At 40.1% G+C, this 24406-nt stretch overlaps 1 protein-coding gene across 1 annotated transcript in view; it reads left to right on the top strand.

The window, feature by feature from the left end:
• The window catches only part of LOC141332929 (NACHT, LRR and PYD domains-containing protein 3-like), a 443961-nt gene that overhangs the window by 418878 nt on the left and 677 nt on the right, over window positions 1–24406 (top strand). Inside the window, exon 9 of the mRNA XM_073837888.1 lies at window positions 24253–24299. Coding sequence (XP_073693989.1) covers window positions 24253–24299 — 47 coding nt within the window. The remainder of the gene's footprint in view (window positions 1–24252; window positions 24300–24406) is intronic.

Raw genomic sequence — 24406 nt, 5'->3', positions numbered from 1 at the left:
CCAACACCTGTGTTTGTAATCACCATGTCTATTTAATGTGTGTGTTTTCCATGATGTCTTGTCGATCGTTAAATGTTACCACGCTGTGTTCCTGTATCTGCCTGCTTCCCCTGGATTATTAAATACCTTCACTTTTACCCCGTCGTTGTTCGTGTGTTTAGTGTATATCGTGACATAAACTGTACTTTAATCTCTATGGCACATTTCCAATCAACTAAAATGACACATCTTTATCTCTATAGCGCTTTATACAGTATTGGTTGTTTCATATATATTAAATAATAATAATAACAACTATTATAATAATAATAATAATAATAATACATAAATATAATATATAAATAACATATAAATAAAAATAGTATATCAATTATGCAAACAGAATTAAATTTCCCTGTAAAGCAGCTCTAAAAAGAAACGCAGTGTATTTACTCGAAGGACAAATAGACCAATTTGTTGGCAGTCTATTCACAATAACTCTGCCCACCAATGCCTTGCTGTGATAAACAACACTGTAAAAGACATGACATGTGTGCTTTTGACACGATTGACCCGCATTCGAATCCGCCTTTTGTCAAACTCATGCTTCTCCTTTTCCCATCACATACCAGATTGGAGAGGCATGTATTTTCAATTAAAATAAACCAAATATTTGATAAGTGGAAATAAAATGCCTCATTAATAATACAGTGTTATTAGGTATGCTTAGCTGTAGGTTTAGGGAGGTTTTTATCCCAATAAAGTGGCATTCGTCTAATAAAATGTATATATATGACAATTTACACTCAATATATTATTGCATACTGTTTTATAATGTACCACAATACTGAATTATAAATATCTTCCACCTAACTACTATTTACATGCCTGTTGCTAAAGAAAATGCTGCTCTTTTAGTGTAAACAGAATTTATCATATTTTTTTTTGCACATAGTGTACCTACAATATATAGTTTTTTTTCCATTTAGTTTAACTGCCAATAATATCATTGTTTATTTAAAGACAGCTCAGTGTTGATTCAGTTCTGTCCAACATGTAAAGTTCATCAATTATGACATCAGTTCAATTGAATGATGGAATGGAAAAATAGGAATCGCCCTATTGCTTGAATGTGATCATTAAACTTATAACTTCTATAATTTGAATAATTAAATAGCCCACATTTATGCCAACATTCCAAATGTTGTTTCAATGTACTGATGATGAACAATGAATATGAATATTCATATAATAATGGATTCTTTGTGTGATTTTTTTTTGTTTGTTTGTTTAAATCACACCTGTAAACTCATATTTTGGCCAGGGAGGTTTTGATGGCATTTCATTTTCATATTACATCCGTATACCTGTAATAATGTAGCATTTACTTTATGCAGACAGTGTTGTGAATGTTAACTTGGAAATTAACAAGGGGAAAAAAAAGAAATTTGACATAAATAATTGTCAGGAAGCTAAAAAAAGGGTTTTCTGGGGGGTCTACTGTAATGCTGTAGATCAGGGGTCTCAGGTTATCTTAATTTGCCCCTGTTTATAGGATTCCACAAGGTTTAATCTGGCCGCAGAGGAACACAACCCAGGTGATATAAAGAGAAGTAATCCCCGAAACAGAGCTTCAGTCGTGCGCAATACTGAAAATCTGCTAGGTGTGTTACTTTTTTAGTCAACCTGGCAACCATGTGAACGCTGTCTCCACTGTGGATAAAAGCACTGCTTTCTGATAACACCAGTAAACTAGCAGTTTAGCGATCTCCACTTCATATTCTATTCTCAGAAAAGTGTCATTTATCAAGTGAGCTGTGGCTTCAAATTACTTCAAAGACAATGATATTACATCTCTTTGATGAGAAAGATAATGCAGCTCTTCAGCGGTAAAGATATTTTATTTATGAAATGGCGGTGCAGCACTGAAGTTTCTGTGTTGCTGAATGTGTGTGTGATCTGTGTGAGGAACTGAATGTTAAGGTGACCAGATTTCTGATATAAAAACCAGGGACATTTCCTAGTTTAGTGGGCATTATCACGGAAATCTCATTTATCTGTGATCATCTACGAATTCAAAAACGGGGCCAATATATTTTTGTAGCCTATGCTTTTGTTTATTAATTGTTGTGGGTTCCATATATTAGTTCAATTAGTTATATTAGTATTTTTTTATATAATTCACCAAAAATCTCACTATGAAAAATATATCTATTGCAAATAGCAAACATATCAATATTATGACACAATTTTGGCTTTACAAAAACACATTAAAAATAACAATAAATATGAGAACATATGAGAAAACTATATTTAACAAATGTTTAATATTTTCTAACTGTATTTAACATTTTCACAAACTGTGAGACAGAAATGACAACTTTCCAAATGTTATGTTTGCTTTTGGAAATTGATCTTTTCTATCCGTAATCAGGATTATTATTTTGCATGTTAGGTTCATTTTGACAACAAAGTATGTGCTTTCTACAAATGTAATTGTGCAAGTATAATTGATTAGTTTATTTTATTTCATATATACAGTCGTGGTCAGGATTGTTGATACCCTTGTTAAGTATGATCAAAAAAGGTTGTGAAAAAAAATCACATTGTTTATCCATTTGATCATTTTGATATCCTTTAGAAATTCTTATAAGTAAAATATCTCTAAACTATATTTCCATTCATATTTGCATTTTTTAGCACACCAGGTTGACTAGGATCATGAAATTATCCAGGAGTAGAAATATGAAGAAATACAAAGGCTAAATTCCCTCAATCATTCATCACAATGAGAAAAACCAAAGAATATACTGTAGTTCCGATGTGAAGCAAAATAACTTACTACTGTACTGCATATTGTACATACATGACAGTTATTGTACAACTTCTTGTAAAATTTATTCATGAGCACTTTATGACACACAGATAAGTTACATTATTGTACAAGTCGATTTAAGTATAAGACACAATTCATCACTTCATTTAGAAATAATGTAAAACAAACTAAACATTTACAAACATAAGAAACATTTATATTCCCCTCACTCCACAAAAAATCCTGTAAATGTAGCAGTGTTCAGAACAGAAAAAGGAATGAAAATATAAGTTAAAAACGTACACAAATTCACTGTAAACATTTATTATAAACGCCCAGCTTAAATATTTAAATTGAAATCGAAACTAGTGGCAAGATTGAAGAAAAATGCACAATGCAAACTCAAAACAAACTCACTTGCCCTTGTCATTCGTCACCAATCCTAATGTGTGCAATTTGTACTTGGCCTTGATTACTTTATAACTTGCCTTGGAAATCACAGCTTGTTTCAGATGATAAGAGCATGATTTATAAACAAGAAAAATACAGTACTGTATCCATTTTCATAAAAAATGTGAAGAGGAAGAAAGCATATTTTTGCAAGATAAAACAATTTATTTCCATGTTTTCCTCATGAGATTACAGTCCCGTGAGCAGGAGGATAACACTGGCAAACATGGTAAACTGCTAAAAACACTGGTAAAACACACCAATCCAAGGCAGTTTTCAAAACAAATGAGGACTTTCACATTTTTAAAGTAACTTATTTACAATTGAGTCAGTTTTGTAGGGTGTATATTTTAACTTTTTATTTTGTATTTGCTGTGTGTCTTGAACGCAGCATTGGTCAAATATAGACTAGGCTCCTATCTTTAGTGAAGAGACTTGCTTATGAAACTGGTGTGGCTGATGTAATAAACATTAGCCTATTTCACTAAAATCATGAATGACGTCAGTGCAGGGTAAAGTTAGTTCTGCTACAGGACTGCGCCTGTTATTTTAGTATTCCCTTTTCTAAAATAATGCTGCTTACCTTTTCTGTTTTGTCTGTTTTTCAAGTGTAACAATTGTTGTCTTCCGCGTTGTTTCACACGACTGTCACCTATTGCAGTGGATAACGCACACCACGACTCGGTTCTCAGTTCTTTTATTCACCGCTGCAATGATGATTGTGTCTGAGAAATACATCAAAATGTATTAATACACTGGATGAAAACATTGCAGACATAACTGAAATAAAGAACATAAAATGAATAACTCACTCTCATTAAGAGTAAACTCACTGTGTGTTATCCATTCGCTATTCGATGCTACACTAGCAGCAGCACATGTCAGTCTTACGATATGAGACATGAAACACGATAATTAATTCAACAAAGTTATTTGTTGATACAATCACACATCTCTCTTCTACATTGGAAAAACTCATATTAAACACACTTACAGGTCCTTCTCAAAAAATTAGCATATTGTGATAAAGTTCATTTTTTTCTGTAATGTACTGATAAACATTAGACTTTCATATATTTTAGATTCATTACACACAACTGAAGTAGTTCAAGCCTTTTATTGTTTTAATATTGATGATTTTGGCATACAGCTTATGAAAACCCAAAATTCCTATCTCAAAAAATTTGCATATTTCATCCGACCAATAAAAGAAAAGTGTTTTTAATCCAAAATGTCAACCTTCAAATAATTATGTTCAGTTATGCACTCAATACTTGGTCGGGAATCCTTTTGCAGAAATGACTGCTTCAATGCGGCGTGGCATGGAGGCAATCAGCCTGTGGCACTGCTGAGGTGTTATGGAGGCCCAGGATGCTTCGATAGCGGCCTTAAGCTCATCCAGAGTGTTGGGTCTTGCGTCTCTCAACTTTCTCTTCACAATATCCCACAGATTCTTTATGGGGTTCAGGTCAGGAGAGTTGGCAGGCCAATTGAGCACAGTAATACCATGGTCAGTAAACCATTTACCAGTGGTTTTGGCACTGTGAGCAGGTGCCAGGTCGTGCTGAAAAATGAAATCTTCATCTCCATAAAGCTTTTCAGCAGATGGAAGCATGAAGTGCTCCAAAATCTCCTGATAGCTAGCTGCATTGACCCTGCCCTTGATAAAACACAGTGGACCAACACCAGCAGCTGACATGGCACCCCAGACCATCACTGACTGTGGGTACTTGACACTGGACTTAAGGCATTTTGGCATTTCCCTCTCCCCAGTCTTCCTCCAGACTCTGGCACCTTGATTTCCGAATGACATGCAAAATTTGCTTTCATCCGAAAAAAGTACTTTGGACCACTGAGCAACAGTCCAGTGCTGCTTCTCTGTAGCCCAGGTCAGGCGCTTCTGCCGCTGTTTCTGGTTCAAAAGTGGCTTGACCTGGGGAACGCGGCACCTGTAGCCCATTTCCTGCACACGCCTGTACACGGTGGCTCTGGATGTTTCTACTCCAGACTCTTCTCCACAATCTTCCTCAGGGTCCGGTCACCTCTTCTCGTTGTGCAGCGTTTTCTGCCACACTTTTTCCTTCCCACAGACTTCCCACTGAGGTGCCTTGATACAGCACTCTGTGAACAGCCTATTCGTTCAGAAATTTCTTTCTGTGTCTTACCCTCTTGCTTGAGGGTGTCAATGATGGCCTTCTGGACAGCAGTCAGGTCAGCAGTCTTACCCATGATTGCGGTTTTGAGTAATGAACCAGGCTGGGAGTTTTTAAAAGCCTCAGGAATCTTTTGCAGGTGTTTAGAGTTAATTAGTTGATTCAGATGATTAGGTTAATAGCTCGTTTAGAGAACCTTTTCATGATATGCTAATTTTTTGAGATAGGAATTTTGGGTTTTCATGAGCTGTATGCCAAAATCATCAATATTAAAACAATAAAAGGCTTGAACTACTTCAGTTGTGTGCAATGAATCTAAAATATATGAAAGTCTAATGTTTATCAGTACATTACAGAAAATAATGAACTTTATCACAATATGCTAATTTTTTGAGAAGGACCTGTATATCATATTTTAAACACAGTGAACTGGAGAGAGGACAAACACGCTTACCCACAGCAGTGTTAACCATTTTCTGCTGAACTATGGTAGGCGTACATGGACAAAATCACGGTAACGTCTGCAATGCTTTAACCGCTAGAGGGCACCAAAACACCATTTAATTTATTTCACCCTTATAATTTCCAGTAATTCAACATAACGAATATTATTATTATTAATGTTCTTTTTTTTACTCCGTTACATTCACCCCCACAGAATTACATAAAATTTAGGCAAAACCGAAAGCTTAGAAAAACAATTTTATACGATACTTCACATCAAAGAAGAATCTCCCATAAAAGGACAGTCAATATGAAAATGATCCCATAAGGATAAAATGACAAGGGAGTAGCGCTTAACTCCCATATCTACATTTGACTGCAGAATGTCTACATACATCCCACAATATTCTTCACAATCCCACATTCTCAGAATACACAAATAAGGGAAGTCAAATAACAAAAAAAAACATAATTGCGTAAATTAAAGGGCCCCTCATGGTCAACCAAGGTACCCTACACCCTCAGGTATGTTACTTGAACACTAACCCAGGACTTTAAACCAATCCAGACAAACTAAAGGAGAATTCTTAAATGGTCCCTAAAAGGATGTTTACTTCCTTAATTAACAAAGCCACGAAACATAGACTTGCGAGCAGCCTCAACATTACGCTTGCATCCTGAATCACAGCCTGGCCTGACATTGTTTGTATTAACCTGTCAACAGGCTTAATAACACGGCCAAAACTAGATCTGATCTGCCTGGTGGAGCTAGAGTCTAATGGCACGTGCAAAGTCGGAGTCACACCAGAATGTGAAGCAGACTGTAAGTGTGCTCGTGCTGGCGTAACAGTGCTTATAGACTCTATGCTTGCTTGAGTCTGATTGGCGTTCGTCATTAGTGCCAGCCACATCTGTCGCCATGTCTACTGGCTCCTCAGATACTCCATCGAAAGACATTGTTGGAGTCGTTTGAGGTGTTGGGTTAACTGTTACGACACCTGAGACTACAGTTAAAGCGGGTTCTTGACTCGCATCAGGTAAGTGAGAAACCCAACTCAACGTTCTATCTGTATCGTCATTCACACAACTGGTCAGAGGAACATTCTCACATGCAATGTCATCAGCCATGTGTGTGGGTGAGGCTTCACTTATCACTCAACTGCCTTTCAGACTTGAACTTGAAGGCATATTACCACAGGGGTCACTTATAGCGGAAACTGGACAAGTTACAGAGATCTCTTCAGGCGCGGGCAGAAAATCAACCAGTAACAGTAGATTGCGGTGAACCACTTTGGTGACCAGTGGCAGGGTTCCGAATTCTGTAAGTATGAGTTTGAGGCTTGCAGTCCACCACGGTGTAGACTGTGGACTCCCACCGGTCAGCAATCTTCCTTTTTCTCCTCTCAGTCTTATTCGCCAACAACACGTGGTCACCTATATTGATGGCAAGCCCCTTCACCCGACGATTATATAGAGCTGCTTGTCTCTTCTGTTCTTTGGTGGCATGTTCCTGTGCAATCACCATGGCCTCTTTCAGATCTTTAAGGAGTGTGTCCACAAACTTGTCATAGCTGACCATGTTCTGATCATCCAAGACTGAGCGAAAGAGAACGTCACCTGGAAGGCGTGGCACCCTCCCAAACATTAAATAAAAGGGCACATAGCCTGTTGACTCGTGTGTCGTGCAATTATTGAGGAAAGTCAATGTTTGCAAACGCCTTTGCCAATCCCTCTGGACATCTGGAGAAAGAGCACGGATCATGTTGCCTAGCGTCCTATTAAAACGTTGGTAGGGGGTGGTGTGCAGTGGCAGACTGGCCGTCTGGACGTTCTGGAGAATACCAGAACGGCCGCTGCAGCAGGACGGCCATCGGCCTCTGTGCAGCCGTCACATTTTTTTTTCTTGCTTATAATTTACTGTTGTTCCATGTCAAGACAGATAGGTGGCAACAATGCGCCTACAAGCCCATAGATGCGCAAGCTCACTCGTCAATGCTTGTCACTCAGCCGTTTACAAGTGAAGTGTAGATGGGAGAAAGAACATGGATACTGCAGGTGTTGGTAGTACGAAAAAAAAGGAAAGAAAAGGGTGGGGCTGAGAAGGTGAGGGGGAAAAAATACACGATATAAACATGCCGCAGCATTAACATGAAGGCAGAAGAAATATTTAATAAGCAATTAAACCGTTTTTGTGCACACTGCAAAAACTCCATCTAATCAAGTCAAAAAATCTTGTTTCCAGCTAAAAAGTATTTTTAACCTTGTAACTTATATACTAAGCAAGAGTAGAAGGTGTCAGATTATTAATCTTATATTGAGTATATTTGTCTTATTTTGAGAATTCTTAGCAAGTGTGATTTGTCTTGTTTCATTAGCAGATTATTTTACTTAATTTAAGAAGTTTTCGACTAAAATCAAATATTTTAAGGGTTAGGTTAGTCGAAAGCTTCTTAAATTAAGTGAAATAATCTGCCAATGTAATAAGACAAATCGCACTTGCTAAGAATTCTCAAAATAAGACAAATATACTCAAAATAAAATTAATAATATAACATCTTCTGCTCTTGCTTAGTATATAAGTCTCAAAACAAGATCAAAAATACTTTTTAGCTGGAACCAAGATTTTTTGACTTGGTTAGATGAACAGTTTTTGCAGTGCCGTATTTTTTTGCACAAATTAATTAAGAGATTAGTAAGTAATAAATATAGTTTAAGATTGCATGGAATAGATGACGTAATACATAAACCCCGTTTTTTTTAACCTGCATATTTTTCAGCAGAGAGACATTTAAAGAGGGCTGTTTATTTCTGTGAGTATTCTACACTGTGCTTTTAACACATCTTTTAGTCAACATCAGAGATAATGCTATAATTTGGAAGGTAAAACATTATGGGTTAAGATTTAAGTATTTTGAGACCCGTGTCTGTTGCTGATTAGCTTTCACACACATCTGTTGTTGTGGGCTGAGCCGAGTCAAAGTCCAGGGCTGTTTTTTAGTCCCAGTCCGCCACTGGTGGTGTGTGATTTCTCCACCCCTGAAACCCTGAGAAGTTCTCCAATAAGCCGACTCTCAAAACTTGCACCTTGGTCACAGTGGATACGTTCCGGAAGGCCATATACACAAAATTATCTATCCCACAGGACTCTGGCAACCTGTCTGGCGGATTGATCTCGGCACACAAAAGCCTGTGCAAGCCTTGTAAAGTGGTCGGTTACAACTAAGACGTCGACAGACTTATTATTGCCATCCTCTGCCGACCAGAAATCAATACAGACAAGCTCTAGGGGTCTGGTAGATGAGATGTTCTCCAGAGGAGCTCTGCCAGAGGGGTCAGCACTTTTACTCACAATGCAGCATTGACAGTGTCGCACATGATCTCGTATTCTTTGCTCCATGTTTAGCCAGAAAAAACGCTGCTTTGCTAAACTGACACTTCTGAATTGACCTTGATGGCCACTGTCATCATGCACACTCCTTAAAACTGCATCTTCCAATGACATTGGGACTACATACTGGAAGCGTCTTGACATCTGATCTCGAGACACTCTGTAGAGAATTTCATCCCTCACAGACAACTTATCCCAGTGTTTGAGGTAGCGAAGGACTGCAGCAGACTCTCCCACTCTTTCTCGTCTTGTAAGTCTCTGGCGACACTCAACGTAAGATATGACCCTTGACAACACTGTCATTCATTTGCATGTCATGAAGGTTCTCTGTAGAGTATGCTGGCAATGTATCTTGGCCAGGAGGAACTAATTGTAGTAAGTGATTCACAACAGCCATAGCTCTTGTGGTAGCACCAAGTGCCCAGTCCACCTGTGACGTGAAGACAGCAGAAACTTCTGAACTTGCAACAGAAAGACGATCCATGCCAACACCATTATTGACTGTGCATGACTGTTGAATTACACTCTTTTCCTGCTTTTTGTTACAGGACCACTTAAAAGCATCCTGCACAAAGTCAGAAGACATGACTTTCGTATCTGTCAACACGGTATCATAGGGCACTTAAAGCAGTCTTTGTGTCACCCCACTCTTGACGAAAGGAACTCTGCTGAGGGAATCAGCAATGACATTCTGAGGAACGGGTACATACTTTATATCAAAGTTGTAGCTGGCCAATTTGACCACCCAGTGCTGTTCACAGCAGTCCAGCTTAGGCTTCGTCAGAATGTGAGCAAGCCGATTGTTGTCTGTTAAAACGGTGAAATTGTGACCCTTTAGCCAGTGGCTAAACTTATCGCAAATCGACCACTTCAGGGCTAGAATTCCAGCCGGTGTGCAGGATGGTTCCGCTGTGAACGTGAGAGGGACTTACTGGCAAATGCAACTGGTCTTGCTCTACTCTCTCCCTCTTGGACTTGTGACAAAACATCTCCGATGCCATCCAAGGAAGCATCTGTTGCCAATATGAAATGACGTGAGAAGTCTGGATGAGCTAGAGAAACACTCTCAACCAGAGATGTCTTCAGCTGCCCAACTGCTTCATGCTGCACTTGAGTCCAATCCTCAGGTCTCAACTTCCTGTTTTGGCCTGACATGTTTTCTTTCGTCCTTTACCCTTCTGGCCTTGAAGAAGATCGAAGAGTGGTTTTGCTTTGACGGAGTAATTCGGCATGAAATGTTGATAGTAGTTCACCATTCCCAAAAATGATCTGATTCTTTTTTGAGATGGTATCTTCCCATCTGATTCCATCAGGTCAGAGCTGTTTAACTTAGAAATGCACTCTACTTTATCCGCATCTGTAGACACTCCATCCTTGTTTAACACGTGCCTTAAGAAATTCACTGATGCTCGTAGAAGGTGACATTTTTTCGGAGCGAGCTTCAGGCCATGGGCTTGTAGCCTTCCGAACACCATCTCAAAGCAGTCAATTTCGACTTGCTCGTTTGGGCCAAAGACGATAAGATCGTCTATATAACAAAGAATACTGAGAAAGTTTTGATCGCCGAAAATACTGTTCATCATCCGCATAAAACTACCAGGGCTGTTGCAAAGGCCTTGAGGTAGCCTATTATATTCAATTAGGCCCATTGGCGTGGTAAAGGCTGTGAATTTACGATCGTCCTCATGCAGCGGCATGTTGTAAAAACCCGACGTGAGGTCCATCGTACTAAACAGGCAATTTCCACCAAGTGCCGCCAGGCAATCTGCCTGGTGTGGAAGAGGATGGGTGTCCTTTAGAGTTCTTCTGTTTAACCAACGGAAGTCAGTACAAACTCGAAGATCCCCATTTTTCTTCCACACTAACATAAGTGGGGATGCGTATTCACTTGTAGAGCAGCGAATTATTTCTTTCTCTTCCATCTCAGTTAGGACTTGGTGCAGCTTGTGGTATTGGCTAGGAGCTACTCGCCTCTAAGGAAGTCGGAATGGTCTGGGGTCCGAAAGGTGGATTCTATGGACGAAGCTCTTAGCTTTCCCACAATAAAGATGATTTCTTGAAAAGCTGTCCTCATAAGTCAAGATCAAACTGATTAATCGCTGCCTGCACTGATCAGAAACATCACATGACTCTACATCAATGTCATGCAGTCCCATGGATTCTAACCTTTCACTTGGGGATGCTGACTGGTCCCCACTATCAGACAAACTCATAGGGCAACTGACAAGTGGAGGTTTGACTGTATCCACGCTGTCGATATCCTCAACTGCAATGCAAGGATATAGATCAGCCAGTTTTGAATTACGCCTCAGCAACACCGGTCTGCCAGATGTGTTGATCACCTTCAAAGGGACCCACCTGTCACTCCAAAATGAAGTGACAAGTCTGGCCACCATCACACCCCTGGGAATGGAACGAGAACTGGTGGGCTCCGTCATTACAGCACTGCCTGGTGATGCTGCAGCTGATTTCGATAATCCACACCAAATATTTGCAACCAGGCTCAAGACAGACAGCCGAAGTACATTTTACTGTTCCTAGTTTCTCAGGCATATCCTTTCCTCTCCATCGATTTAGTCCAGCAAACATGGACAGAAAGCTCTCACATTCAGAATCCTTTGATGTAGGACCAGACACAGCTCTCCAGAAACCCTCACACTGCTTGAGGGATGTCGTAGGATATGTTTGATGACATTAATTCCAATTATAAGTTCATCGTGTTGGCCAGGAACCACCAAGGTAGACACACTCATTTTCAAGCCATAAACTTCCATAGTTAACATGAAAACAGATTTGGGCTTGACATGCAATCCACCACAGCCAACAAGGACTACATCAGTTGACAGCTCACTGCTTGAATCAACTACTCCCGCTTTTCTCAGTTTCAGTTCTGCTGTGTCATTTAATGTGCATGCCATTGACCCGCTGTCCAACATGGCTCCTAATGTCACTTTTTCTCCGATTTTCACAGGTGTATAAAAGAGGCTGTCGTGTCCTCCAATGACATGGGTGTTCTGATACACCATGTTTTGTCCATCAGCATTGTTTTCAATCAACTGGCATACATCTTCTTAATCAGTAACAACTAGAGAGTTACAAGAATGACCCGCATTGCCTCCCTCTAAATACGGGTCCCCTAGTTTCCCTCCATAACGTCGCGGACAGATGCAAATTTCGGACAGTCACGTTTTAGATGTCCAGGTGAGAAGTATTCAAAACACAACTTGTCCGTCATGCAATGCGTCACTGTGCTGTGCTTATTGTTGTTACATACACGACATGCATTTCTGCCATAATGACGCTGCAACCTTGAGTTGCCTCTGTGAGTGGGAACATCACGTGACTGAACTCTATCCATTAGCTGCTCTAACATCTCCATCATTAGTGAGATAACTTGATTTTCAGGTTGCTGTGTATTCTGTGTCACCGTTGGGACTGCAGACAGTTTTGGAGCAGGACATGTCCGATGTTGAGCAGTGCTGGGCTCTGCTGGAAGTTCTGGCTGCTTAGTTGCTACCAAAGGAAAACTTGATGTACTCTGAGAAGCAGACTGCGGAAAGCTGACAAGGTGATCATGCTCAGTACACTCCTTATTAAGCACTACTGAAGTGTGGCTTTTTACATACGCACCAGCACAGCCCACGTATTCTCTCTGGTAGTCATTAATCCTGCCCTGTATGTCTTTAGCTCTCCACTCCCAAATAGGTTTACATCTGAATACACTAGCCAAACCTGGGTCAGGACAATGCTTGATAAACATCCGTGTCACCTCTTCACTCATATCAGTCAGTGGCTTTTCTTGTCTGCGAAGGCCATCATTTGCCAGATCAGCAGCCTTGTTGACCCTAATCCAATAGTCTACTGCAGCGGTTCCCAACCGGGGGGTCGCGACCCACTAGGGGGCCTCAGTGATCCTCCAGGGGGGCCGCGAGATATCTTAAAATTAATTTACATATTATCCTATAATTGTTTAATTTCATTATTAATGTGCTAAATAAATGAGAATAATAAAAGCACAGCCTCTCTCGTGTTCTGTGATTGATTGCTTCAGACTCGGCGCAGCAAGCCTCAAAACTTCCAAACGCTGGACGCAAACTAATGTTATATCTCTCGGCCGCATGCATGAAGCAAATCGTCGTGCTAACGTAAAGGTAATAACGATTAGTGTCATAATAACTAACTTGCGCGTGCCTAATGTATAACACTCGTGTATACCAGAGTCGTACATGAGACACGCATAAGTCCGCTATTGATTCACAAACTATGCGCGTTCTCGGGGCTCTGATCCCTATCGTGTTTTCGTGAAATTTCAAACATTTGCCTGGTTGTCCAAATTAATGTGGGTGTTTTATAATGGATGTTCACCGATAGAAGAGGAGTGGGGCTCGGTGTTTATGAGCATCAGGCGCACACTGACAGTTCACTGATCCTGTCTTTGTCGAACCTTCACATCGATGTTTTCAACAGATTTAGAATGTATTTGCTGTAGTTTGAATTTGTGTATTCATTTTTAATGGATACAAACAGTAGCTATTCAGTCAGTTAAGTTAAAAGGGATAGGTTTAGTGGTCTTTTGGCATCTCCCTGTTGATGAGGCAGAAAAAGTACTCTGAAGTTGTAAAGAATGTCTGAAGTAAAATAATTTTAAAAGTTAGAATTGAGCAGAGGTTTTCTTTAAAGATTATAAGGTATATTTTAAGTTTTAATTTAAAGTTTGTTTGAATTTTGAGTTTTTTTAATAACATGCAGTAGAAGAATAATAAGGCAAAACAAATGTTTTGGTTAATAAAAAAGGTTTAAAAATAAATACTTTTTTCTTTACTGCGGAAGTACAGTATAAAAGGACATGTCAGGCATAGGGGGGCCTTGCAAAATTGGCCGGAGAAGGAGGGGGGCCCCGAAGTAAAAAAGGTTGGGAACCCCTGGTCTACTGGATTCTCTCCGGCTCTGGGAAGAGTAGCATAGAAAGAGGGTAGACATGATGAAGTCTTACTGAAATACTGTAGCAGAATATTATAGCTCAACTCAGGATTCTGCTTTACATCAAGCGCACAATCACTGCGCAGACTAATCTTAACAACATCCTTCGCCTTTCCAGCAAGCCTGCTCATTATAATTTCATCAGATTGTTCTGAGATGGGACATTTCTGCTTTCTTATATATGCTCTGGTTCTGTCAATCCACTCTTTAATACCATACTTGTCAGATCTATCTCCGCGAAATGTGTCATGTTCAGACCCGACGTGTACTGACAGTTGTGGAACCATCACTGGCACAGACTGTTCTGGCCTTGTCTGAAAACGAGTATGGTCCAGCAAATCGCTGTTGTCTGATTTGTTGCTCGAATTCAGCAAGCCTGCTGAAAGCAACTTTGAAACTATCGATTCTCCAATCTGTGTACCAACCAACCACCCCTCCCTCTGGGAAACCCAGTGGCTTCCATAAATGTTCTATCCACATTAGCATCACAATCATATATTTTAGCCATTATTTAGTCAAATTTCCACTTAAAAGCTGTATAGATTCTGAATATATGTATATCAAAACAGTGGAAATAGTAAAACACTGAAACAACACTTCAATCAGCAAAAAAACAAAATATATAGTGTCAAAATGGCAGTATCAGTGTAAGTGTTTTCACAAGTCCGTATTCAAACTGTGTTAAATCATTGTCAGTTACTCAGTTCAGGTCGTGTAATGTGAATGTGTTTACTGTCTTTGTCCAAAGCATCAAAGATCCAAACAAGGTATAGACAAAGCTGATGAGCAGCAACCACGGCTGATCTGCGTCGAAATGATCAGGCGATCCACGGAGTCACGGCACCAATGTACCGATTGTTGTCTTCAGCGCTGTTTCACACGACTGTCAACTATTGCAATGGACGACGCACACCACGACTCTGGTTCTCAGTTCTTTTATTCACCGCTGCAATGATGATTGTGTCTGAGAAATACATCAAAATATATTAATACACTGGGTGAAAACATTGCAGACATAACCGCAGCAGCGTTAACCATTTTCTGCTGAACTATCAAAAACTCATAACAAATTCATGGTAACTGAATAACTGAACATGAAAATCACATACCTGAGAAATACATCAAAATGTATTAATACACTGGATGAAAACATTGCAGACATAACTGAAATAAAGAACATAAAATGAATAACTCACTCTCATTAAGAGTAAACTCACTGTGTGTTATCCATTCGCTATTCGATGCTACACTAGCAGCAGCACATGTCAGTCTTACTATATGAGACATGAAACATGATGATAATTAATTCAACAAAGTTTTTTACAGAGTTGTAAACGTTATACATTTGTTGAAATAATCACACATCTCTCTTTTACATCGGTAAAACTCATATTAAACACACTTATATCATATTTTAAACACAGTGAACTGGAGAGAGGAGAAACACGCTTACCCGCAGCAGTGTTAACCATTTTTTGCTGAACTATGGTAGGCGCACATGGACAAAATAACGATAACGTCTGCAATGCTTTAACCGCACCAATACACCATTTCATTTATTTCACCCTTATAATATCCCATAATTCAACATAACGAATATTATTATTATTAATGTTCTTTTTTTACTCCGTTACACAAGTTCGTCAAGACAAACTCTAAGTTGACTTGAGAAAGCCGGACCAGAAAGTGTGAAAAGTTTAAAAGAAGTTTACATTTACATTTACATTTACATTTATTCATTTAGCGGACGCTTTTATCCAAAGCGACTTACAATTGGGAATACAACAAGTGATTCATCCTAAGGAGGCAGATCGACATAGGAAGTGCTCAAAAATACCATATGACAGGTGTTGTTAGATGAGTATGGGCTAGAAAGGGAAGATCAGGAAAGAGAGGAGAAGATTTTTTTTTTTTTTTTTTTATTGAGTCAGATAGTGTCGAAAAAGATGGGTTTTCAGTAGTCGCTTGAAGACAGTAATGGAGTCTACGTTCCGGATGGGGGTGGGAAGATCATTCCACCAGGCAGGGATGTTGAAGGAGAATGTTTTGGAAATGATTTCGTGCCTCTCTGTGGTGGTACAATAAGGCGTCTTTCACTAGAGGATCTCAGACTTCTGGAGGGAGTGTAGATGCGTAGTAGTGAATGGAGGTAAGCAGGTGATGAGCCGGTGGCTGTCCTATAGGCCAGCATCAGTGTCTTGAATTTGATGCGAGCCATAACCGGTAGCCAGTGCAGGGATATGAAGAGAGGTGTGACATGGGCCTTCTTGGGCTCATTGAAGACGAGCCGTGCTGCTGCATTCTGAATCATTTGTAGAGGCCTGATTGTACATGCTGGAAGACCAGCTAAAAGAGCATTGCAGTAGTCCAGCCTGGAAATGACCAGGGCCTGTACGAGGAGTTGTGCAGCATGCTCTGTTAGGGAGGGCCTGATCTTTCTGATGTTGTGCAGTGCAAACCTGCAGGATCGAGCAGTTTTAGCTATGTGGTCTTTAAAAGTCAATTGGTCATCAAAGATTACTCCAAGATTTCTGGCTGAAGTCGATGGGGTAATTGTTGATGAACCTAACTGGATGGAGAAGTCATGTTGTAAAGTTGGAGTGGCAGGAAAGACAAGGAGCTCAGTTTTAGCTAGATTGAGCTAAAGATGGTGTTCCTTCATCCATGCAGAGATATCCGCCAGGCAGCCAGAGATCCTTGCAGCTACTGATGGATCATCTGGTTTGAAAGAAAGATAGAGCTGTGTGTCATCAGCATAGCAATGGTAGGAGAAGCCATGTGCCTGTATGATGGGGCCCAGAGATGTGGTATATATGGAGAAGAGGAGGGGTCCAAGAACTGATCCCTGAGGAACCCCAGTGACCAGTTGATGAGTTTTGGAAACCTCCCCTCCCCAGGCCACTCTGAAAGACCTGCCAGAGAGATAGGATTTGAACAGCGAAGTGAAGTCCCTGTGATGCCTAACGATGAGAGGGTAGACAGAAGGATCTGGTGATTTACCGTGTCAAATGCTGCAGATAGGTCCAGCAAGATGAGTACTGATGATTTGGAATCAGCTTTTGCAATCCGCAGGGCTTCAGTGACAGACAGAAGTGCCGTCTCAGTTGAATGGCCACTCCTGAACCCTGACTGGTTAGCATCCAATAGGTTGTTCTGTGAGAGAAATAAAGATAGCTGGTTGAAAACAGCTCCTTCCAATGTTTTTGCTATGAATGGAAGGAGAGAGACAGGTCTATAGTTGTCTATGAGTGAAGTGTTAAGTGTAGGTTTTTTGAGCAGTGGGGTTACCCGGGCCTGCTTAAATGTAGTGGGGAAAGTGCCTGTGAGAAGAGATGTGTTGATGATGTGTGTGAGCGCTGGTAGGATTGTAGGGGAGATTGCTTGGATAAGGTGTGAGGGGATGGGGTCTAAAGGACATGTCGTCGGATGGCTGGAGAGGAGAAGTTTGGTTACTTCTGCGTCAGAATGGGGATTGAAGGAGAAGTGGGGAGTTTCAGCCGTGGGTGTGGTCAGTTTTAGTTCCTGTATATGTGGAGCTGAGAACTTATTACTGATAGATGTAGTTTTGTTTGTAAAAAATGTGGCAAAATCATCAGCTGTTATTGAAGTGGTGGGAGGTGGTGGAGGGGGACAGAGGAGTGAATTAAAAGTTTTAAAAAGGTTGCGTGTGTCCAGAGCATTGTTGATCTTGTTGTGGAAGTATGAAGATTTGGCAGTATGGACTTGGGTAGAGAAAGATGAAAGCAGAGACTGATACATAATCAAGTCAGATGGATCCTTAGATTTGTGCCATTTTCTCTCAGCTGCCCTAAGTTTGGAGCGCTGCTCACGAAGAACATCGGATAGCCAAGGGTTGGAAGGAGCAGCCCGTGCTTGCCTGGAGGAGAGAGGGCATATATCATCTAGGCAAGAAGTAAGAGTGGAACATAACGTGTCGGTTGCTGCATTAGTATCCAGGGATGTAAAGTGGGTAGGAGAGGGAAGTGAGGAGGATACTGAGGAAGAAAGATGGGAGGGTGAGAGAGAGCGTAGGTTTCGTCTAAAAGTAACAGGTATGGGGGATGGGGGTGCACAAGTAGCAAGATGTAGGTTTAGAGTAATGAAGAAGTGGTCAGAGATGTGTAGGGGTTTGACCACAATGTCGTCTGAAGTACAATTTCATGTGTAAATGAGATCAAGTTGGTTGCCGGATTTATGAGTGTATGTAGTGGTAGTGCGTTTTAGGTCAAATGAAGCAAGGAGTGAATGGAAGTCTGCAGCATAGGGTTTGTTCAGATGAATGTTAAAATCTCAAAAGACTAGAAGTGGGCTGCCATCTTCTGGAAAAGAGGATAGCAGCCCATCCAGCTCTTCTAAGAAGATACCAAGTTGACTAGGAGGGCGGTAAATGACCACAACATGGAGTTTGATAGGAGATGTTATAGTGATTGTATGAGATTCAAATGAGTTATAATTGCATAGAGGAGAATGGGTTGAGTATTTCCAGTTGTTGGAAATCAGAAGTCCCGTACCCCTACCCCTTCCAGTCTGACGAGGGGTGTGAGAGAAGGAGAATTTATTAGATAGAGCGGCTGGGGTTACAGAGTCTTCTGGACGTATCCAGGTCTCAGTCAAACCTAGGATGCTCAGGCCAGATTGCAAAGAAAATGCCGAAATGAAGTCAGCTTTGTTGACGGCTGATTGACAGTTCCAAAGTCCAACCGTGAAAGAGAAAGGTTCAGTGGAAGAGGTGTCTATAGGACGCAGGTTAGAGAGATTGCGTCGGGGTGTGCGTGTGATGTTAGTGCGGTGTGTAGAGAGCACCGGAATGAGTTGGAAACACATGATAGAGAAGGACAGAAAGAAGAGTGAGAAAAAAGGAAAGGAGTACTTAAGTGCGTTGTTGGTGTCGTTGCTCGGATAAGTCGCGCAGGAAAAGTCGCAAGTCTTTACTCTTGTCGGTCTTCACGCGAGGAGGCTGAACGTTTCCGCTGACGCTTCAGCGTCAGCTGATACAACACAGTTAAATACACCACCAATCAATACTTAGGTGATAGCAGCTGGGGACGCCCCCTGGGCTGAGTCAATCCCAAATGGGTCAGACGAAACGAAAAACTAACACCCTTTGCACTTTAAGCGCGCTCAGGAAGGGAGCGATCTCACAAACAAAAGCTTCCCTTGGCCGAATGAGAGCAATCAAAACTACAGTTTACAACGAAATCACCAGGAAAACAAATAAACAGAAACGAATAAATAAAATCTAGCAACAACTAAATCAAATAGAAACGAATAAATCAAATAGTTTAGAAAACAAGGACGTGATTCTCTAGCAACAACAAATGTAACAACCGCCTATTTAAACTACAGCATTTAAGTACTCACTTACGCAGTGTCGTCCTGTCCGCGCCTGAGGGCTGAAATTCACTCAAAATAAGTTTTATTTAAATTCAAGTTTAAATAAGTTTAAAAAGTTTAAGAAGTTTAAAAGTATAAAAAGTTTTAAAAGTTCAAAAGCAAGTTGCTAAAATGTTTTAGTTGTTTTTAGCATGATTATCAAGTTCCTAGCATGATTAACAAGTTGCTAGCATGTTGCTAACAGGACTAGCAAGTTGCTATCATGACTAGGTAGTTATTAGCATGTTTCTAACATGACTAACATGTTGCTAACATGTTTCTAGCATTATTATCAAGTTATTAGCATGTTTCTAGCATGATTACATGTTACTAGCATGTTGCTAGCATGATTAGCAAGTCGTTTAGCAAGTTTCTAACATGTTGCTAGCATGTTGCTAACATGATTAGCAAGTTATTAGCATGACTAGCAAGTTATTAGCATGTTTCTAACATGACTAGCATGTTGCTAGCATAATTAGCAAATGTCTAACATGACTAGAATGTTGCTAGCATGATTAACATGTTTCTAACATGTTCCTAGCATGTTGCTAGCATTATTATCAAGTTATTAGCATGTTGATACCATGATTGGCATGATAATAACATGTTGCTACCATTATTACCAAATTATTAGCATGTTGCTAACATTATTATCAAGGAATTAGCATGTTGCTAGCATGATTAGGAAGTTTCTATGAGCTTGATGAGTCTGGACAACATCTGATGAGAGATCGAACTTCCGGTGGCACTGCTCTGCGGGCGACATGGACGTACTCAGTTGTTCTGCTGTTTGTAAAACCTTTTTTTGTGGCTCTGTGTGCGGTTAGCACCATCGGGAGAGTGACTGGATGGCGGCGTATGTCTTGCTGCTTTTTTTTTTGCTGGCGATGGCGCTGGCGTTTCCGTATGAACTTTTCTCCACCTCCGAGACCAGTGGGGATGGGGCTATAGTCTACTCGAGGGATGTGCTTCTGTCGCTGCGATGGTGTGGAGATGCAGGTGATCTTTCCCGATCGTTTATCGAAAGTTTGCCGGAGGGTGTGATAACTTGGTGTCTGCTGCGACCGCGGAAAAGAGGCCGGCGAGGAGGTGTACGGCAGCGGTTAAGGAAGAGAGGCAGCCGACCCCCATTGCCATCTATGATTCTAAGTAACGCGAGGTCGCTAAGGAACAAAATGGATGAACTTCGAATTTTAACAAGAGGATGTTTCGAGTACCGTGAGTCTTGTATTATGCTTTTTACTGAGACTTGGTTACAACCAGAGGTCCCTGATGGTCTAATTGAAATAGAGGGATTTTCACACATTCGCTCCGATAGGAGTGTGATGTCAGGAAAAAGTAAAGGGGGTGGTCTTTGCTTGTATGTAAATTAAAAGTGGTGCAGACAGCACACGGTCTGGGAGAAAATCTGCAGCTCTGATGTAGAACTATTATGTGTAAGTCTCAGGCCATTCTACTTACCCCGAGAGTTTGGTAACATTCTTATCTGTTCTGTTTACGTACCCCCAACGGCAACGCTTTACGGGCTGCGACACAGGTGGCAGACTGTGTTCATGAACAATTACAACGTACTCCAAATGCCCCTATTCTTATTCTGGGAGACTTCAATCACTGCGACTTAAATATAGCTCTGCCGGGTTTTGAACACTATATAAACTGTTACACCAGGAAAAATCGGACTTTGGATAAATGCTATGGTAATTTAAAACATGCTTATACAGCCATAGCTAAACCACCTTTGTCTAATTCTGACCACAATTCTGTTCATTTAATCCCTACCTACAAGAGCTCTAAACCCCTGGTTAAATCTATTAATGTATGGTCAGAAGAGAGCATAGAAATGCTGAAAGGTTGTTTTTTATGCACAGACTGGGATCTATTCTCTAGGGAATCTAGTCTGGACAATGCCACAGAAGTCATTACAGATTACATCAAATACTGTGTTGATATTGTGATTCCTAAAAAGAAAGTCAAAGTCTACCCTAACAATAAACCCTTTGTTACAAAGGAACTGAAGGACTGTATTAAAAGGAAACATCAAGCATTCAAGAATAAGGATCACTTACAACTTAAAACTGCACAAAGGGAGTTAAACCAGAGGCTAAAAGAGGCAAAAGAACATCACAGGGGACTGATAGAGAAAAACTTTCAAACTATGAACTCTAAAAAACTATGGGACTCTATGAAAATAGCAACTAATATGAAACTAACGGAGAAGCCTTTGCATGTTACAGATGAACTGGCTAAAGCAAATGAGTTGAACTATTTTTATAAAAGATTTGACAATAATGATTTCTTTGCTGAATGTAATATGATGCTAGATAGTATGGTTATTGATGATGCTGATAGGTTGGAGATTGACCTTAAATCCATCAATAAGGTTTTTAAGCAAGTTAATGTAACTAAGGCCACAGGTCCAGATGGCATTTCTCCTTTTTTATTAAGAACTTGCGCAGATGAATTGACATCAGCTTGGTGCCCTATTTTCCAGAGGTCCTTATACTCTCACACTGTACCAGCTTTATGGAAGAAGGCAATCATCACTCCTGTTCCTAAAAAATCTTGTCCACAGGAGAATAATGATTTTAGACCTATTGCCTTGACTTCTGTTGTAATGAAGTGTATGGAAAAGCTCATTATGAGCCAATTAATAACGGAAGTAGGTTCACAGTTGGATCCTTATCAGTTCGCCTATAAACATCAAAGAGGCACTGATGATGCAATCAACAGTTTAGTGCACCTAGTGACTAAACATCTTGAGAATCCTATATGCTAGACTATTGTTTGTAGATTTTAGTTCAGCCTTTAACACCTAACAGCCTCATATTCTTTTGAAAACAATGCAGCGGATGCATGTCAATCCCTTTATTATTAAGTGGCTCCACTCATTTCTGACCAATCGTAGTCAGCAGGTCAGGGTGAATAAGACGTTGTCTGAATCTACGACTATTAGCACTGGCGCCCCACAGGGGTGTCAGTTCTCCAGTCCTGTTCACATTATATACTAATCAATGTACATGCAGTACTGGTAACAATTATATGATTAAGTTTTCTGATGACACAGCAATTTTAGGTCTCATATCTGGAACATCAGATGTTGCTATTTATAAAGATGAGGTTCAGAATTTTGTCCAGTGGTGTGATACACGTTTTCTCAGTAGTAATACAAAGAAAACAGTGGAGATGATTTTTGACCCTAAATCCATTGAAGATCACTTACCATTGATCATCAGTGGTCAGAATATAGCCCAGGTAGACTTTTATAAATATCTGGGCATTCACATTGATAATAAACTGACATGGAATGCTCAGGTAGAAAATGTCTGTATTAGGGTCCAACAGCGACTGTATTTTCTTCGTAGGTTGAGGGTCTTTGGTGTTAACCAGAAGGTGTTGCTTCTCTTTTACCATACTGTAATCGAGAGCATTCTCCGATATGGTATTTCAGCCTGGTTTGGCAATCTTAGTGTACACTTAAAAGCCCAAATTACACGGTTAATGCAGAGAGCCATGAAAATAATGTGAGTTAGTCAGCATCCCACACTTCAGGCTCTTTTTGAAGAAATTGTTATCAGACAGGCTCAAAAAAATTGTCTCAGATCCCACTCATGTCCTCCACTCTGAGTACCAACTATTACTTTCGGGAAGGCGTTTCAGAGTTCCTCAGTGTAGACTTAACCATTTTAAGCAATCATTTGTTCCACTGTCCATTAAAGTATTAAATGATAAGTTAGCCAGAGGTCAACAATCCTAATTTTTTTTTTTTTTTTTTTTTTTTTATGATTATGGTGACTAAGGGTGTATTATATAATGGGTAGGGTGCAATTTAGTGATGGGTCACTGATTGTATGTATCACATGAATGTAATATGTTATTTGTATGAAACGGCAGATTATAATGTACTGAGTGTGTCCAATACGAATTTCCTTCGGGACAATAAAGTTTATCTTATCTTATCTTATCTTATCTTATCTTATCTTATCAGAGCTGTTGTTTGGCAAAAATAAGATGCGGAAAGTATTGAATAAAAGGGTACCATTAATTGTGACCAAGGTGTATTAAAGTAAAACATTTATTTCATAAAAAGAGATTTTCACCCATTTTAAATTCTTACTCTCAATGAAAGGTTAGATTTTTGTACATCATTTAAAATAAAAGATCAAAAGGATAAACAATGCAGAGTTATTTTCACAACCTTTTTGATCATATTTACAAACAGTAAAAACAATTCTGATCATGACTGTTCTTCCACACTGACTGAATCAATCATTTCAATTTGAACCTTACCTTATACACAGAGTCATTGTCATGTTAGAAAAGAAGAGTTTCGTGTCCAAACTGTTGCTGTAAAATTAGAAACACACAATTCCCTACAATATCATTATATGCTTAAACATTCAGATGTGTGCTCATGGAAATGACTAAAGTAGTCAAACCTGTTCATTAGAAGGGTGTCCCAATACTTTTGGCAATATAGTGTATATTGAGATACACAGCCCTACTAGCAACCACCACATGTACCCTAGCAACTGCACAGCAACACCCTATCAACCACCTGGTGTACATTGGCAACCACATAGCAACAGCCTAGCAACCACCCCAATCACCTTAGCAACCGCATAGCAGCAATGTGTTTACTGACTGAATATCTCTCTGTGTGTGTTTTCTAGTGTGGATCATGGAGGAGAATCCAGGATTACAGCAGGACTGAAGAAATGTACGTATAAATTATCTCTCTCTCTCTCTCTCTCTCTCACTCACTCTCTCACACACACACTCACACACACACACACACACACACACACACACACACACACACACACA

The sequence above is a fragment of the Garra rufa genome, chromosome 4, assembly GCF_049309525.1.
Source record: "Garra rufa chromosome 4, GarRuf1.0, whole genome shotgun sequence".
NCBI classification, from domain to species: Eukaryota; Metazoa; Chordata; class Actinopteri; order Cypriniformes; family Cyprinidae; genus Garra; species Garra rufa.
The sequence above is the reverse complement of the archived record's forward strand: the minus strand, read 5'-3'. Positions and strand labels throughout refer to the sequence as shown.